The sequence below is a fragment of the Rattus rattus genome, chromosome 14 (assembly GCF_011064425.1).
Source record: "Rattus rattus isolate New Zealand chromosome 14, Rrattus_CSIRO_v1, whole genome shotgun sequence".
NCBI classification, from domain to species: Eukaryota; Metazoa; Chordata; class Mammalia; order Rodentia; family Muridae; genus Rattus; species Rattus rattus.
The window spans coordinates 68083707-68100557 of record NC_046167.1 but is presented as its reverse complement, the minus strand read 5'-3'; the positions used below and the strand labels follow the sequence as shown (position 1 = coordinate 68100557).

Sequence of the window (16851 nt, the reverse complement as noted above, 5' to 3'; positions counted from 1 at the left end):
CTCAGGTCCTGTAGGGCCACCACAGGCTGGAGAGGAGGCCCTTGGGTGCTGTCCTGAGGAGTGGAAGAGGTTGCATGTGAATGCTCTCTAGTTTCCTCCCCCAGAGTTGTAGGTTGACTCTGTAAACTGTAACACCTCTACCTGGAAATGAAACGCCCACATGCCCTGTACCCAGCTCCACCTGCCGTTCCTGGCGTGTCCACCTGTTTCTTTGCTCAGCTGCTCTGTTCTATCTGGCGCAGCTGAGCGCAGGTGCACAAGCTCCCCACTGGCATCCGCCCTCCCTCCCTCCCCAAAAAGTGGCCCCATCTCAGCTTGCACCGAGCTCTTCCAGGATATGGTGTCGCTGAGCATTACTTGGTATTGAGGGGACTGGGCTAAAGGGTCACTGTTATCCCATCTTCCTCCAGGGCAGGACCCTCAGCCCCGAGGCCCTGACTATGGGAAGCCCATTTTCTGTTCTGGTCACCTGTGCATTATTAATTCATAACGGTCACCCAGTTCTGGTGGCCTCAGACTCTTAGGTCCACAAGGATTTTATTTAAAGAGCTGTTATCTCAGAATCTGCAGCCCTACACTGGGGAGGACAGGGGAATGTCAGAAGAGACTGAGAACCCTGTGGCCGCTGCACTGTCAGGCTTGCAGAAGTCAGACTCTGAATTCAACTGGAGTGGGAGGCGACTTTGCAAATGGGCTTAGCTGTGAAGTGGCCGATGGAGAGCTGACACTTGGATCCTATAGGAGACATCTATAATGGAGAGTTGATATTTCCAGATCGTTGGAGATGGGGAAGGGAACCTTAAAGCCATTCCCAATACCCAAGCTTTTGGATTTATGCTAGCCTGAACCAGTAAGTCATTTAAAATAATGAAGCCCCGATAAGTTGGCATTTTGATGTTCATATTCAAAATTAATCTGTAGTATTTACAGTATGACTTGCTTCCCTTTGGTGAAGGTACCCATATCTTTCGGTCAGTGACTGACTGAGAGTCCTAGGGTCAGGAGCTTGGCTTTGAGAGAGCAGGGCCTCAAGTCACCTGACACCTGTCATTCTCTCCCTGCCCCTATCCATTCCCTTCTGAAGAAAATAGCATTATCTTCAAAGGCACCAAGGCGCTGGACTTTCCAGTACACTTTTCTGCCTCAGATAACTGAACTTCTTGGTGCTTTTGACAAAGAAGGCTAGGTAGGATAAGGACCTGCTGGTGACTTCCTTGAGTCCTGAGCCCTCAATCTGAGGACATGCTTGGACTTATGAGGAGGGCAGGGGGGCACAGCATTGATGGTCACTATCTCTCTCAGAGACTGACTCTAGGTACGTGTCATCTACTGTCTGGATTTCTGGGTCGCATCTGTATCTGCTGTTTTTAATCTGGTAGCTCTGAGGAACACTTTGACCTCAGTGGCAATATCTTTTCTTAAACAGGGATCGGGAGGTAAGCCCTGGTTGCTTGTGGATACATATGACTGTTGCCAGGATGATGCCAAGAGGGGCTGGGGTTCTCCCTGCAGCTGGTATAAGAGGGAATGAAAACCAGGTGCTTTTTTTGCTGGCCATAGGGGTACCGAGTCTAACCAAGCCTTGGGAGCCTGAAACCAGCTTCCAGAGCCATCCACAAGCTCTAGAAGCAGCACCCACTGCTGTCCAGGGCTTGTCCACAGCCTGCTTGCATTATAGCTTGTGCGGTCTCACTTTATTATGTCCTCCCAGAAGCCCATTCCTGCAGAGATACTGGCCCTGTGTGTGTCCCGTATAGGATGGGGAATCATGGTTCTCCCAGGCTGCCTGCAGAGAGGGTTCTGTTTGGCGGCTGGGTGCCCTGGCTGGCATTGCCCACGTGTTCCTTCAGCCTTATTTTTTTGGCTCGATGGGCAACTGTATGTTTATTTTCCTGTCTGTTGGTGACTTTCCCCTAAGGTTTCTGGCTTGGCTATATGCTAACCCGAAGCAGAGCTTGGAGGATACAGTGGCTTACCCTTTCAGACATTGCACCCTGTCCACGTATCCGGCCCACAGATGTCCAGATCACACACTGTCACTTGTCCCTAGGAAGTGATTGAGAGGAAAAGAGTATGTACCCATACTAGAAGGGACAGTAGACCTGATTCAACCCCTAGGGACCTGCAGGTGGAGGGAGGCCCTGTATTGCAGGACAGCATGGAGCATTCAGGGACACTGAACCTTTCTGAAATACTGAGGTGCTTTAGGAAGTGAGGGGACAGGAGGGGCACAGGTGTGCAGCTGCAGCTCTGTGCTACCTGACCGGGTGCCTGCTGGCTCCAGGGTGGTGGCATCTCTGGGTATGAACACATGAGGGAGGGAAATCTTCGAACTCTTCCAGGGACCTGTAACCCCATTCTGTCTAGGTAGTTGGAGACCAAACTAGGCCTCGTCTCCCTTCATAGGATAGCTCTGGACCCAGAGTGCAGAGCCTTTCTTTGCTTAAAAGAAATAGTATTCAGGGGCCGGAGCAGCTAAAAGTATTTGTTATTGTTCTTGCAAAGGACCTAGGTCAATTCCCAGCAACCACGTAGTGGTTCACGACCCTCTGTAACTCCAGTTCCAGGGCATCCAACAGCCTCTGACCTTAGCAGGTAGCAGGCAAGCGTGTGGCACACACACATACATGCAAAGCAAAATACCTATATGTGTGAAATTAAAAAATTTGAAAACCATCATACTGAGTTACATTTTCATGAAAGTACATGAAATACTGTGAGTGTATCTCTCCATACTTCCTTTCCCTTGTGGGCGCCCTCTCTTCCCTTCCCAGGGTTCCCCTTTCTCCTGGAAAGTTTCACTTCTTCCTTTGTGTTACTTGTCTGCATGTGGGTTTTATGGGTTTGCATAAACTCAGGCACCCACAAATGAGAGCGAACCTGTAATACTGTCGTTCTGTGAAGACATAATTCTCTTGCTGTGACTATTCCAAGTATATCCGTTTTCTACAAATAACACATCTTCATTCTTTGTGAAAAAAAAAATCCTGTGGTGTTTCTTTGGTTTGACTCAGACCACAAGGCCATTTTCTGGAAAGAGGCTTGCCACCAGCTACGGTGTGCCCGTGCCAGCCAGCACCCTGCCACCGCGACCTGAGTGTAGCTCTCCCCTTCTTGCGGCCTTCAGAAGGCACGGTTCTCTTCTCTTGCTGTAGAAAGACTCTGCACTCTTGCAGCGAGTCTCTCTTGGGTCCGACTCCCTCGGCCATCACCCACTGGGACTGTTGTGATGGTGCTGTGGCCCTGGGCTGCCACAGGGGTGGTTACCTGCAGACACTTGCACTTTCTAGGCAGCAACAATGACTTTTTTTTTTTTTTTGAGACAGGGTTTCTCTGTGTAGCCCTGGCTATTCCAGAACTCACTCTGTAGACTAGGCTGGCCTCAAACTTACAGAGATCTGCCTGCCTCTGCCGCCCGAGTGCTGGGATTAGAGGTGTGCTGCCTCTGACTTTCTTCAGACCAAAAGCACCCTCTAGTGTGTGCCTCCGTGTTACCCTGAAGCACGGGTGAAGCCCACCAGGAACAGGCTACCTGATCACCTAGGCTGTCAGACCTGAGCACCCCTGAATGGCCCTCTCCCCACCTTGGAGGCTGCCATTTTGTCTTCCCTTTGCATGACCAGCAAATGTTGGAACAACAGATGAGGATAAGTTGGATAACCTAGTGAAGAGCATGTGTGATCTGATCTTAAGTGACCAAGGAGCATGACACCTTGGTAAGACGTCCTGGTGGCATGGAATGTATTATAATGTCTCTGCCTCACTTTCTGGCCCCCTCCTAGAGGCACCATGGCTAACAACTTATGACTTCAGTGTCTTTAATTTATGGCCTTTAGCTACTTGGCATCATTAATACTGGGCCAGACCCTGGGGTGGATAACCATCAATACGTGAATATATGCACATGCACGCACGCACACACACACACACACACACACACACACACATGCACACATTCACACATGCATGCAATCACACACACATGTACACATTCACATATGCACACGCACACACACGCATGCACACACGCACGTACACGCACACGGGGAAGACAGTGCTGGACCGTAGCTTATGCAAGGCGCCTTCTCTCACGTCCTATTTATGTTTTGTTACTTACAGCTCAGACATTGCACTTTGAGCCATACGCTGCTGTTGGTCGATGGTGAATATTGAAAAATAACTTAGGCTTTAATGGTGCTCCGAGGCTTCTCTCAAGTCACTAACTAGGCCCAAGGGAAGGGAATTGGAGACAATATTGCTGCTCTGAGAAGGCTTTGTGGGGAGGCTGAGCTGGCCCAGGAGCCATCTTCTTAGCTGCTTCACCAGTGACCCCCAAAGTCAATTTAGCTTCATTCCTTTTGTATGTGTTTGCATATGTGTGAGTATGTGTGGTTCATGTTCATGTATCTGTATGCAGATGCATGTGTCCTGTTCTATCACTCTCCACTTATTCACTTGAGAGAGGATCTCTTACTGAACCTGGAGCTAGGCTGATGGCCAAGCAAGCCTTTCAATCCTCCCACAGCACTGTGTGTAGGCAGTCCTAGATGCACACAACCACATTTGGCCTTTATGGGGATTCAAACTGGTGCTTGCACAACAAGCTCTCTTGCCTGCTGAGCTGTTTCCCCAACCCTGACACATCCATTTCTGTTTGCAGTAGGTTCACTTCATCTAGAGGGCATGGGAAGTTCCTACATGTGGGAACATGGACTTGTTAGCCTGGCGTGGTGTACATTTGGCTGGGTATAGAATTCTTAGTCGGCACTTTGAGGATGATGCTGCCCTCCCCAACAACCAGTATCTCTGATCCCACTTGCTGCCGCCTGAGCCATTTCTTTGCAGATAGGAAATCCTTTCAGACCTTTCTGAAGTTTCGCCAGGACAGATCTGGAGGGCAGGTCAGTTTTCATTACTGACCTGACTTCAGCAGGCCTTATCAGCCTAAGTCATTCTCCTTTCAATCCAGGGAAATGCTATTCCGCTGTATACATTTCATGATGTCTTTCCTTAGAGCCACAGTCACATGGATGATTGTCCTCCAGGTAGTTCTTTGTTGTTTCTTAATCAATCTCTCTCTCTCCTTTTAGACTTACCTTTCTAATTCATTCTTTGGAAAGTTTTAACTTTTTAATTTTTTTGTTGCATTTTAAAAATTGAAGTGTAATTCATAAACACAGAAATATGTATCTTGAAAAATTCAAATTGGGGCCGGAGAGCCAGTCCAGTTGTTGAATCATTGGCTGAGAAAGCATTAGTTTATATCTGAAGCATAGTGGGTAAGTAAACTGAATGGGTGGTGTAGCCCGCTTTTAATCCCAGAGACAGAGACGAAGAATTCTGGGAGCAAACTGCTTAACTAGACTAGGAGAGGCAGTGAGTTCTGGGTTTAATGCAGATCGGTAACTCCAGTGCTCACACAGGGAGAGGCTGGCAGATCTCTGTGAATGTGAGGCCAGTCAGAGCTACAGAGAGACCTTGTCTTACTCCCCTGCAACCCCAAAAGAAATCAAACGTAAATCTTAAGCTTTCATATGTTTTTGGGCTTGAACACATGCACATGGACACACACTAAACAAGGTTATGTTACACACACACACACACACACACACACACACACACACACACAAGCATAGGTTGGACTATGGCTAGAGCTGAGTGGTAGAGCATTTGAAAAGCAAGAACAAGACCCTGGATTCAATCCCCAGTTCTCCTAAACTAACAAAAAACCCAAACAAACAAACAAACAAAAAAACAAAACAAAACAAAACAAAAATCCTTCACTCCCCCTTGACCCCTGCACACCAGATTCTCAGTTCCAGATCTTGCCCACACCAGAGGTAACCACTGTTCTGAAGTTGACCCTTTTGTTATGAGTCCGTCTACTAACAGTTCCCAATCAAAATGGGTTCCCACCAGACACGTGTTTATGCCTGGCTTTCCTAATTCAGAATGATGCTTTGGGAATTCATGCAGAATAGTTTTTTGATCAAGAGGACTTTTTTGCTTTGTTTTTGCTTTTGTTTTTCCTTCTAGTTCCTGAGGCATATACTGTTTTTGTGGGTGTAGCGACAACGTGTTTCTGTTTACTGGCCTGGGATCCTTCAGCCCACTCTGGAGCTGTGGTGGCACCCTCGCTTGTGTCATCCTTTGAGGACTTGTGTTTCTTTTCTCTCCATGGGCCTTTTCTACAAAGGGAATGATGGGACCGAGAGCTGGTAGGAAGCTGCCGAGAGATCCTGGCCATTTCTCCATGTTGTTTGGGGAAGCATCTGTCTATCTGCATCATTTATAGGTGCTGTCTTTCCATTCCGGGGCCAAGTCCTTCGTCAGAGGTCTATATTGGAAATGGTCTCTCCCAGTGTGTAGCTTTGCTCTCATTATCTTAGGCAAACAATAATTTTAATGAGCGGAACATGTTGCCATTTTATTGTCTAGATTAGAGATTAACTCATTTAGTACTCAGTGTTTCACTGGATTATGGAATATGTTTGCATATTAAACAAAGCCAGCTCAGCTTTCAGAATTTGTAAGAACTCTTTTCTGGGCGTCTTCTTTTAGAATAGAAGTCTGCTCTTGAATATGCAGGTTCACATCTTGGGTCTTCATGAGAAGAACATTACTTACCTGTTTTGAAGTCTCTGAATGATTGTCCTTCCTGGTACTGGTTACACTTATGATTTCTCTTGGCCGTTTGGCCTCGTTGATGATGGCTACTGTCTCACTAATAAGCAAAGGGTCAGATGAGGGTCTGTGTTACGGGGCTGTGGTCTGGCCTAAATGGGTATGTGTGCATGTGTGGTATAATTTCTTAACACAGTGACTCTTATCATGACCCTATGAGCCACTGCTTCTGCTGGGCTCTGGCTTGGCATTATGCGGGGCCTTCCAAAAGAGTCCTTGGGATCTTTGCTTATATTTCCTTTCAGCTCTGATCTCTCCTTGATTTATCTCAAACCATCTGCTTCCTGTCTCCTGGAATTCCTCTGAGTCTCTGTGTTCTGGGTTCAGTTGTGTTAACAGTTTCCTTTGTGAATATAAACACCTGTCTAGTCACTCTCCTGTGGCTCTGGGGTATGTTGTAGGGGGAGGCAGGACTGGAGGGTGACTCCACTTAGGTAGAGCTGAGACGGGTTCTCTGTGCTTGTAGAGTAGGGGGAGGTCACCCTGGGGCCCATGGCTGTGGCATCTCATGAGAAAAACTTGGAAGCATGGGGCAGAGCTTGGAGGCGTGTGGGCGATTTGGAGTTGTTTTGAGTGCTTCGGGAGGAGAATCCATGGGTGGATTTGGGGACGGGGGTAGAGTCAGGCTGCTGGGGTTAATAAGGCAGGGGAGAGAGCAGAGGGCAGAGGGCTGACAATTTGAAAGTTTCAAGATAGCAACCCGGTTTTTGTTTTCTTTAATTTGAGACAGGCTCTCATGTAGTCCAGGCTGACCTCCAACTCGATGTTTAACTGAAAATAACCTTGAGCTTCTGATCTTTGTGCCTCCACCTCCCAAGTACGGCGTGGGCCACCAGGCCTTGCTCCTTGAGTGCTGAGGATTGAACCCAGGGCTTTTGTGTGTGGCAGACAAGCACATTATGCAGTGAGCTACATCCCTAGACCTACGGTGACACTCGTTTACTGATCCATTGTAAACTTTGGGACAGCAGACTAGTTCTGCCCCCTAGGCCAAGCACAGCGGCCCAAGGCCAGGAGAAGCATGCCTCTTTCTGCTCCGAGGGCCGGGCTGCCTGCTCTCAGGATTGCCTTGGCCAAGATGGCCCTTCGTCACCTCAGTGCGGGTTTGTGGCACTGCAGTCCCCTGCATCTTGAGCACCTCCCCTTACTGTGTATGCTTTAGAAGCTAGCTGACATCTCATCCCTTTAACGAGCGACACTCTGAAATGAATGTTCACTGAGGGAGCAAGAGCTTGGCAGAGTGGGGTGTGAGCTGCTCTGCTGCTGGTTTCTTGGAGCAACTTCTTATAGAGGGACCCTGGCAGGCTGCATCCGGGGTTGTGGGGCCCAGGGGGTTAAGCTGTGGTGTGCCACTTGTCACTGTGGGTAGAAAGGAAGGGTAGATTCTGCTATACATCACTGCTGGTTACTGCCTGCCCGTGAGGCGTCTCCGGCCCGCACTCCCCAGGATGAAGGGAGTGTGCCTGACAGGGCCCAGGGCTCCGCTCACCCAGTGCATCTGTCTCTCGCTGTAGGACCGGAAGCTCACCAAACTTGAACGGCAGCGGTTCAAAGAGGAGGCAGAGATGCTGAAAGGTCTACAGCACCCCAACATTGTGCGCTTCTATGACTTCTGGGAGTCCAGTGCCAAGGGCAAACGATGTATTGTGCTGGTGACGGAGCTGATGACCTCAGGGACATTGAAGACGTAAGAACAGCACACACGTGGGCTGGGGTAGCCTTGGGTAGGGGCTGTGGTAGGGTAACAGGTGTTGGAATGCTTGGGTCAACCTGGCTGGTGTCTGTGATCTAGTGTCCACACAGCAGTGTCTTTCACGAGTCCTGTTCTTTCTCTAAGCCATGGGAAGCCCATTCCCCAAGTGAGAAGATTCAAACCTAATGTTCTTCCTAGTTTTGGCTCCCTCTGGCTTCTTGTAACCAACGAGACTGGTTCTCATGACCACTCAACTATTTCCACTCCCCTTTCCTGTGTAGGACACTTCCCAGGGACACAGTTCCTTTGTCTGCTTTGTCTGGGACCTCATTTCTGGCCAATATCTGCCTAGAGGCCAGCCTGGCATGTTCTAGTGGCCTGGAAGCAAAAAGCAGACAGACAGACGTTAAGGGCCAAACGGAACACAGAAAGGGGCTGGGAGTTCAGTGGCCATGGCAGCTCTCTTTCCTGAGGTCTGTGCTATGGGGGTATGGGAATGACCCCTCTGGGTGGCTCTAGATGAGTTCTTCTGAATCATTTTAACCCCGAGGCCCCAAGTAGGACCTTGATGTTCTCTGCTTCTGAGCAGCTTCCCTTGACTGTGCAGATTCAGTGAGGGAATGTCACTTCCTATCCCACTTACCCCCACAAGGGGAAACCAGGGCCCAGCACACAGCTTGTTGCCTAGCCTTCATGACCTGTAGGTATTCCTCTATCACTCAGATGCTAGGCTGGCCTGCTGCCCCATTTGGTAGCTTTTTATCACATCCAGGAGATTAAGGCTCTGGTTGGCATGGATTTGGTAGCAAGGTCGCCATTGAAAAGATTCAGTGGAAGGCCGGGATCCTGGCTGCCTCGATCCAGCTGAGACACTCCGGGTAGGAGAAGAGCTGTTGGCATCTCCCTTTCCCCTCACCGCCTGTCCCACACAGTTGCTCATGTGGCTGTGCTTTGTCACAGACGGTCTTTGCCAGGCAGGGCCTTCCTAAGGGCCTACAGCAGGTGAGCGCTTGATGAGTTCTGCTCCTCCCCCAGGTACCTGAAGCGGTTCAAGGTGATGAAGCCCAAGGTACTGAGAAGCTGGTGCCGGCAGATCCTGAAGGGCCTGCTGTTTCTGCACACAAGGACTCCCCCCATCATCCACCGAGACCTCAAGTGTGACAACATCTTCATCACCGGGCCCACCGGCTCCGTGAAGATTGGCGACTTGGGTCTGGCCACCCTGAAAAGAGCATCTTTTGCCAAAAGTGTGATAGGTGAGCCTGCTTCTTCTCCCTAGGCACACGGGGAATCGCACAACATTCAAGGAGCCACAGAAGCACGGGTTTGCTCCATTACCTCAGACCTGGTGCAGGAGGCTCATCAGAGTGTCCGGGTATCCAAGCAGCCTCAGGATTCTGGCGGCTCAGCCAGAGGACCTGCCTGTGGGGGAACACACTTCCTTCCAGCTTGCCTGGAGATATTGGCTCTGCTTCCCATAGAGACTCCTCCTGTCACGCTCAGGGCTGGGGTGGTCTCTGCATCAGATTCTTGGCTATGTTGGGCACCACCTATGATTGCCTGCCAAGGGTGTGGGCTAGGTGCCAACTTCTGAGCTGTGGTGGACACTATGGCTGCTCAGGAGGAGGAAGTAGTGTCACCACAGAGGAATTACACTGCTTGTGGGAAATGGAGCTGGTCCCAGCAGTCAGGGAGAGGAGTACCCAAGGCTGTGGGGCATAAAGAAATAACAATGTGCAGTGTCCGGCCAGGAAGGTGGATCAGAGGCCCAGCATGGTATCTACATGGTGGTGGAAGGTGGTGCTGAGAGTTTGAGTCCTTTCTTGTCCTCAGGCCTCTCCTCCTCTGAGGGACCTCCCTGGTCAACTTTTGGGGGATGGTACTCTGGGTCCTGGGATATTAGCCTGCAGTTCTATGTAAGGATAAAGGGAGTCTGGATCATGTTCTATGCCCAACCTTGAAATGACTAGCATAGGACTAAGTGTCTAGCAGATGCTGGGGAGGATCTTGTGGGCTTTGGAAAGGACATTAGACGAACTTCAGTAACAACTGTTTTGGGCTCTTCACTGTCTTGAAGTCAGGTGTGCCCCTCCATCAAGGCTGTCACACGAATAGGACAAGGAGTAAGGTTTGCTTCAAGTCCTTATGAATTGTTTGGGGAAAGAAATTGGCCAGTGTGGCAATCTTGGGGAACTGCTGTATTTTCAGTAGTGTCTTTGGAATATAGTATTTAGCGTAGCTGTCTGTCTGGACAGTGGCCCTTTGGAGCTTAGACCTCTGGTCTCTTTATCCCAATAGAGTAGCACGGTGGGGAGCTGGGACTGACCCAAGTCTCAGATTCCTGTCTGTGGAAATAGGTAGAACTAAGCTAGGACGAAAGCTCAACTAGGAAGAGCACTTGCAGCATAACCATAAGGACCTGAGTTCAAATCCCTGAGAGTACATTTAGAAACCAGGCAGTGGGGTTGGAGAGATGGCTGAGCTCTTCACTAGCGTATGTAATGCTCTTCTAGAGAACCCAAGTTTAATTTCCAGCATACACCAACTATCTTTAACTACAGCTCCAGAGGATCTGGCTTCTGTCAGCACCCTGACACTTATGCATTTTTAAACCAGATGTGGTTGCACATATGTCTGTAGCCCTAGCCCTGCAGGGAGGCCAGAGGAGGTTTGGGACTTTCTGGCCTCCAGTCCAGCTCCAGGTGCAGTGAGAGACCCTAAGGGAGAGCAACAGAACTGGACACCAGGCATCATCTGACTTTCGTGTGTGTGTACACATACATACACCATGCATGCATATATATCATGCACACACACACACACACACACACACACACCCTCATCATATAAAATAAAATCTTTTAAAAAAGAAGAGAAATGGGTGGGGATTCAGGGCCGTGTGGTTACTGCACCCTGACTCTGAGGGCTGGGGAGTGTCTAGCCAGATTTTGTTTTTCCTTGGATGTGACTTCTGGTGGCCGACCTTGGGCTCTGACCTGTGATTGGAGAGCTCCTCACAGTCACCTGCCTCAGAGATAAATGTTCAGAGCTGGATTGATCCCACTTAAGGAAGCTGAGGCCCTGTGTCCCACAGCCAGTGAGCTCTTCGCCTTTCTGGGAACAAGGCTTAGAGTTGCTGGCTTGGATGATAAGAACACGTTGGGATGGTATTTCTGGCAGGCCTGGGAAGGCACTGAACCATTACGAGTGCCCAGCTCTGTGGGGTGTCCCTTGTCACCCTGGATTCTGCTTGTTGATACCTAGAGAGTTAGGTTAGGCTCAGGAGTATGCTTGGATGCTTCTGGTTTGGGGGGGGAGCAGGATTAGGGGTGACACTTAGGGGATTCCATGGGCACTGACTGGAAAGTCCTGTTCCCAGCCAGTGCCAGCATTTGGGGAGGCTGAGGCCTAATGGGGACTCCTCAAGGCCTGTTACCCAGTTATCCCCAGGCCCTGCAAACAGAGCTTCTTCTTGGGCCTGTTAGTAGAAGAGAATAAATGTTAGTACTCAGATCACTAGGCTAAGTACAATGTCATATGTTACAGTTTTTAAATACATATATATTTAAAGCCACACATGGCTACATGCATACCTCTAACCTTAGCATACCTATAGCAGGCTGCATGGGCCTCACATCCTCACTGTGTGTTCTGGATGCTTTGGTGGGGCTGGAGATCCCGGTGGCCCCTTTGCTGGGCCTGAGAATGAAGTAGGTGGAGTAGGGCTTGTGCTGTGTCCAAGGCAGAACCCTGGGGCTGCTGAGGTCTGACCCAACCAAGAGGCCCTCTTGGAGGTGGTAGGCATGAGGGCGTGACCGAGGCCCTGCTTTCCTGATCTGTGAAATAGTAGAGCAGGATGAAGGCCTGTGTGTTCCTTCCTGGTGGCTCTGTGGGGAGCACACCCAGGCCCTGAGCTCTGGGCAGTGTCCAAGCAGGATTTGTAAGTTTGCCCTTGAGGAGTGAAATGGGAAAGAGGCCAAGGTGAACTGAAGATAGGTATTCTAGAAAGGGCTACAGTCAGTCCTGGTGAGTGGGCATGCCAGGTGGAGAGAAGGCGGGGGCCCAGGCTGTCAGGCACCATGGGGGTGCAACAGGTAAGCGCTTAGGAGTTCCAGGCAGTGTAGGGGCCACCTAGAACACGGGGAGATGAATTCTGCCACTCAGTGAGGATATGGGCAAGGGCCAATTGTAAATGTGTTCTTGTTATAACAACAGTCAAGAGCATAAAGGGAGTTAAATATATATATATAAAGTTTTTGGGTTCCGTGAAGGAAACCGTTTGTCTTCAAACAGACTCAGGACACACAGACTCGGGGCTTCAGGACACACAGACTCAGGGCTGTAGGATGGGTATAGTGTTAAGCTGGAGGGGGTTCCTACCTACGCCACTACTGCCGGGCTCCAGGCTTCAGCACACATTCTCCTGTTCCTTAGAGGATAGAGATGTCTTGTTAAAGTTACTCCTCTGTTAGAGAGGAGAAGGTGGCCAGGAGCTAGAGCCACAGAAGTCTTGCCTGACTCTGGCAAGAGGAGCTTGGAGAGCACTGGTGTGTGAGGAAAGTTCCCTAAGCACCGGGTAAAACAGTTGGGCCTGGGGTGGGGGCGGGGACTGCCACTTTTCCTCTCACACAGGCTCATCTGCAGAGACCTGGGGATGCCTGGCAGATGTGCCTATGAGCGCATGCACATGTTATTTCTAAAATTCAGGTTTAATGAGATGAGAAGGGAAAAATGAGTCAAGTACACATATGTTCAGGGAGTATTAGGGTCTCCTATCCTGGATCAAAGCTACTTCCAGCCTCTAACCCGTCTCCCGGAGTCAGGCCGTCTTCTTGCAGAGAAGGGTCCTCAGTTCATGCAGGTCCCCAAAAGAGTCCAGGCCCAGGAACGCCGCTGCCTGTTGACCCTAATATCATGTGGACAGCCAGTGAATGGAGTCTCTGCTTTCAGAGTGGGGGGTTCCTGCATGTGCTAAGTTATAGCTGGCCTAGTTGTGGGAGCCTGGCTTCTGTCACAGTCCTCTCTAGGGCCTGCCCAGGTCACGCCCCTCTAGTCCCTTTGTTGGCCCCTCTAGCAGGAAAGGGCTTTGTGGTTTCTCCTTGTTATCACAGGACAAATTGTCCCACACAGTCCCTGGCAGAGGCCTCACAGGGTGGCATTATGGGCAGTAGAGGTAGCCCTGGGGAGGGAGCCTTTCCTTCCTGCAACTTGGGGTTTCCGGCCAAGTCAGCTGACCTGATCACTGTGTTCCAGCTGTCACCATGGTGACCCTCCTGAGTGATCTTGTGCTTTGGGCCCATGTAATCCACAGGATACCCTGGGGTCCCAAGGATATATGAAGGGGTGGGAAGGACCAGATCCACTTGTAGGCTTACCCATGCCTGGGGCACTTCTGTCATGCATATTGTGGCTTTAGATAGCCACTATTCTATGACAAGGGATGGGAAGAAACGTAAACATGCTGAACATCACTAGTAATAGCACCAAAGAATTTCGAGGGCACAAAAGGATGAAAGTTCTCCGCACGAGGTCTCCTCTTGGTCTCTGTCATTTCTGATGGGCTTTTTCTATAGTTCTGTGTCTTTTTCTATAGTTCTGTGTCTTTTACACAAGCCCATGCTTATGTTTTTATATTTTGTCAGTTTTTGGCCAGTCTCATAGCGCATATTAAACCAAAATAACGGTCAAGAGATACAAACACAGGGCTGGAGAGATGGCTTAGAGGTTAAAACATTTGCCACCTAAGCTTGAGGGTTCCTAAGCTGTCCAGGTCCCTACCTGACAGTGACAGCCAGTGGAGTGGCAACCAGCCTCTAATCCTATTGGTTACGAGACAGAGACAGGATCCCCAGAGCAAGCAGGCTAGCCAGACTAGTGGCTGATTTGGATTTCTGAGGGAAAAGCTAGGTTACTGTCTTATCTCTGGGTCCACTGGCTACCTAGCCTAAGCTACTCAGCTTCAGGAGAGTGAGAGAGCCTGACTCAAAAGGAAAAGGAGAAAAGGAGTTGTGGGAGACGGTACTGGAGGAGTGACACACTGTGAGGTCTTCCACACACATGTGCATACATGTTCGTGTACATATCAGCCAGCCGGGGCAAGCATCATTTCACTTTTTGTGTGTGCTTGATGTCTTGGGAGCAGCATCTCTGTGGGGTGTTTCAGGTGAACGCCGTTGCTCATCCTTCTCCCCTCCCAGAATGACAGCCACATGTCACATTCATTGTTAGTTATACCTGGAAGACCTAGTCTTTGCCCTCTCTGGGGACACTGAGGGTCTTCCTGAGTTTTTGCAGGCAGAGGCAGCTTTGGGGTAACTGATGGTTTTGTCATCTCTGGGGAGACTTGAGACAGCTGGCTGATGCTGGGCTGTTTGTGAGGGGCACAATATCCACACACAAGCCAGGGTATGCTCAGAAAATGGATATGGTCCTCAGAAGCTCTGTTTTCCATTCCTGTGGCTTGGAATGGCTCTGGACCCTGATGACTATCCCTGAACCCTGATGGCTATCCCTGAACTCTGATGGCTATCCCTGTACCCCGATGGCTATCCCTGAACCCTGAAGGCTATCCCTGAACCCCGATGGCTATCCCTGAACCCCATTGGCTATCCCTGAACCCCGATGGCTATCCCTGGAGCCCTAAGGTGAGCTTTGGACACTTAGTCTGTAGAGCACACCTGCTTAAACCCTGGAAATCTGTTGACTCTACTGTTGTCCCATGTGTATGATGGGGCACATACAGAGGAGGCTGGGAGCATCTATGGGGCCAAGGAGCCATGATCAGTAATAACTGTGTCTGCTGCTCCTGGTGTAGGTACCCCCGAGTTCATGGCACCCGAAATGTACGAGGAGCATTACGACGAGTCGGTTGATGTCTACGCTTTCGGGATGTGCATGCTGGAGATGGCCACCTCAGAGTATCCCTATTCGGAGTGCCAGAACGCCGCCCAGATCTATCGCAAGGTCACCTGTGTGAGTCCACTCAGCCACCTTGTTAGTAAGGACAGCAGCTTTGGTTAGTCCTGTGGGCAGCTGTGTAAGAAAAGGAGTGAGCATGGGCACCTTCCCTTGGGGACCCCAAGGCTTGCCTGGGTAAGGAGTCTAGCAAAAGTAACAGTGCAGTGCGTACTGGTGAGCCCAGAGGCTGTCACCTGCATGGAGCCGGGAGACCCAGGAAGAAGAAAAACTAAGGCTCCAGAGACTATAACTCTGCTGGGGCCTCCCTCCAGGAAGTGCACCTAGGCTGGCTGTCAGGAAGGCCTGTCTTCTTTATTTTAGAATCACAGTCTGTTTTCCTTTTTGCTAAACCATCATCTTAGCCAAGCACCTCTCTGGGCGGCTGTCAGCACCGCGCAGCCTGGGAACCTCGGTCCTTGTTTAGCTGTCGCTGTGATTTTTGAGTTGATCCGAAGCCTTCAGCTGTGCAAACAGATTGGGCTGTGCCCCCTCTCTCTGTGGTGGCCCCTATGCTGGTGGAACAAACACAGCATCTGAGGTGGAGCAGCTGGGCCAAGGCTCTTCTGGGCTGGTTCTCGTGTCATGTCATCTTTGCTCTCCTGGAGAGGCCCTCAGGGTGTTCCCTGACCTTGGTTATTGTGATCTCCATCGTCCTTCCTGTGACCTGCTCATCCTGGGCAGCCCAGTGGGACCCTGTGCTGCTTGGTCTGTATGCAAGTAGGCCTGGCCCAGACGACCATGTAGCCTCCACTCTGGGCCCACCCACCCAGCTGAGCCCTCTAGCAGACGGTATAGAACTCCTTCTGATGTTAGATCTGAACTATGTCACGTAGTTGCCTTGAGCCCCTCCTGTGTGCAGTATAGATAGGTGGTGACTGGCAAGAGCCCTCGGTTGGTGGCCTTGCCCAGAAGGCCACATTGGTATAAAGTTACTCCAGGGAGGCAGGGGCTATCTGCCAAGCAGGGTGTTAAAGGCCTGAGAGAACTTGGTGGTATTGCTGTGGGGTGTGGAAGAGCATCCGTGGGCTTCAAGCTTGTTCTGTACACTGTAGGTGTCCGTTTGTCCTCTGAGCTGGGAATAGGAAGGAAGGGCATCTTAGGCAGAAGAACTGGATGCACCCCTCATTCTGGCTAGTGGACGGCATGGTGCTGACCCCTCTGAGATTCTTCCCTCTTGTCTCTCCCAAGTGGGGATGCAGCAGCCAGGTTCAGCAGGTGTCCTTCTGCCCTTTCTTCCCTCTTGGCCTTTTCCTTTAAAACACACAAACAAGAACAAAAGACAAACAAACAAACAAACAAACAAACAAACAAAAAATCCCTTTTTAAAGGGCAAGGCTTTTGAAGTCTGAAACTTGCTGAAGGACGGAGCACAGGAGGGTTTAAGCCTTCACGTCTTTTATTTTTTTAATTAATTACTTCCTCCCCCCAACCCCCATGCAACAGAGCAGATTAAACTCTGCCAGCTCCTCCCTCTGATCTGAGAGAGATCTGTTGGCTTTGAGTGGCTGGTGGGGTGT

At 50.2% G+C, this 16851-nt stretch overlaps 1 protein-coding gene across 1 annotated transcript in view; it reads left to right on the top strand.

Moving 5' to 3' along the window:
• Positions 1-16851, top strand: part of Wnk2 (WNK lysine deficient protein kinase 2) — a 106164-nt gene that overhangs the window by 31316 nt on the left and 57997 nt on the right. Inside the window, 3 exon segments of the mRNA XM_032885292.1 lie at positions 8199-8371; positions 9413-9633; positions 15192-15349. Coding sequence (XP_032741183.1) covers positions 8199-8371; positions 9413-9633; positions 15192-15349 — 552 coding nt within the window.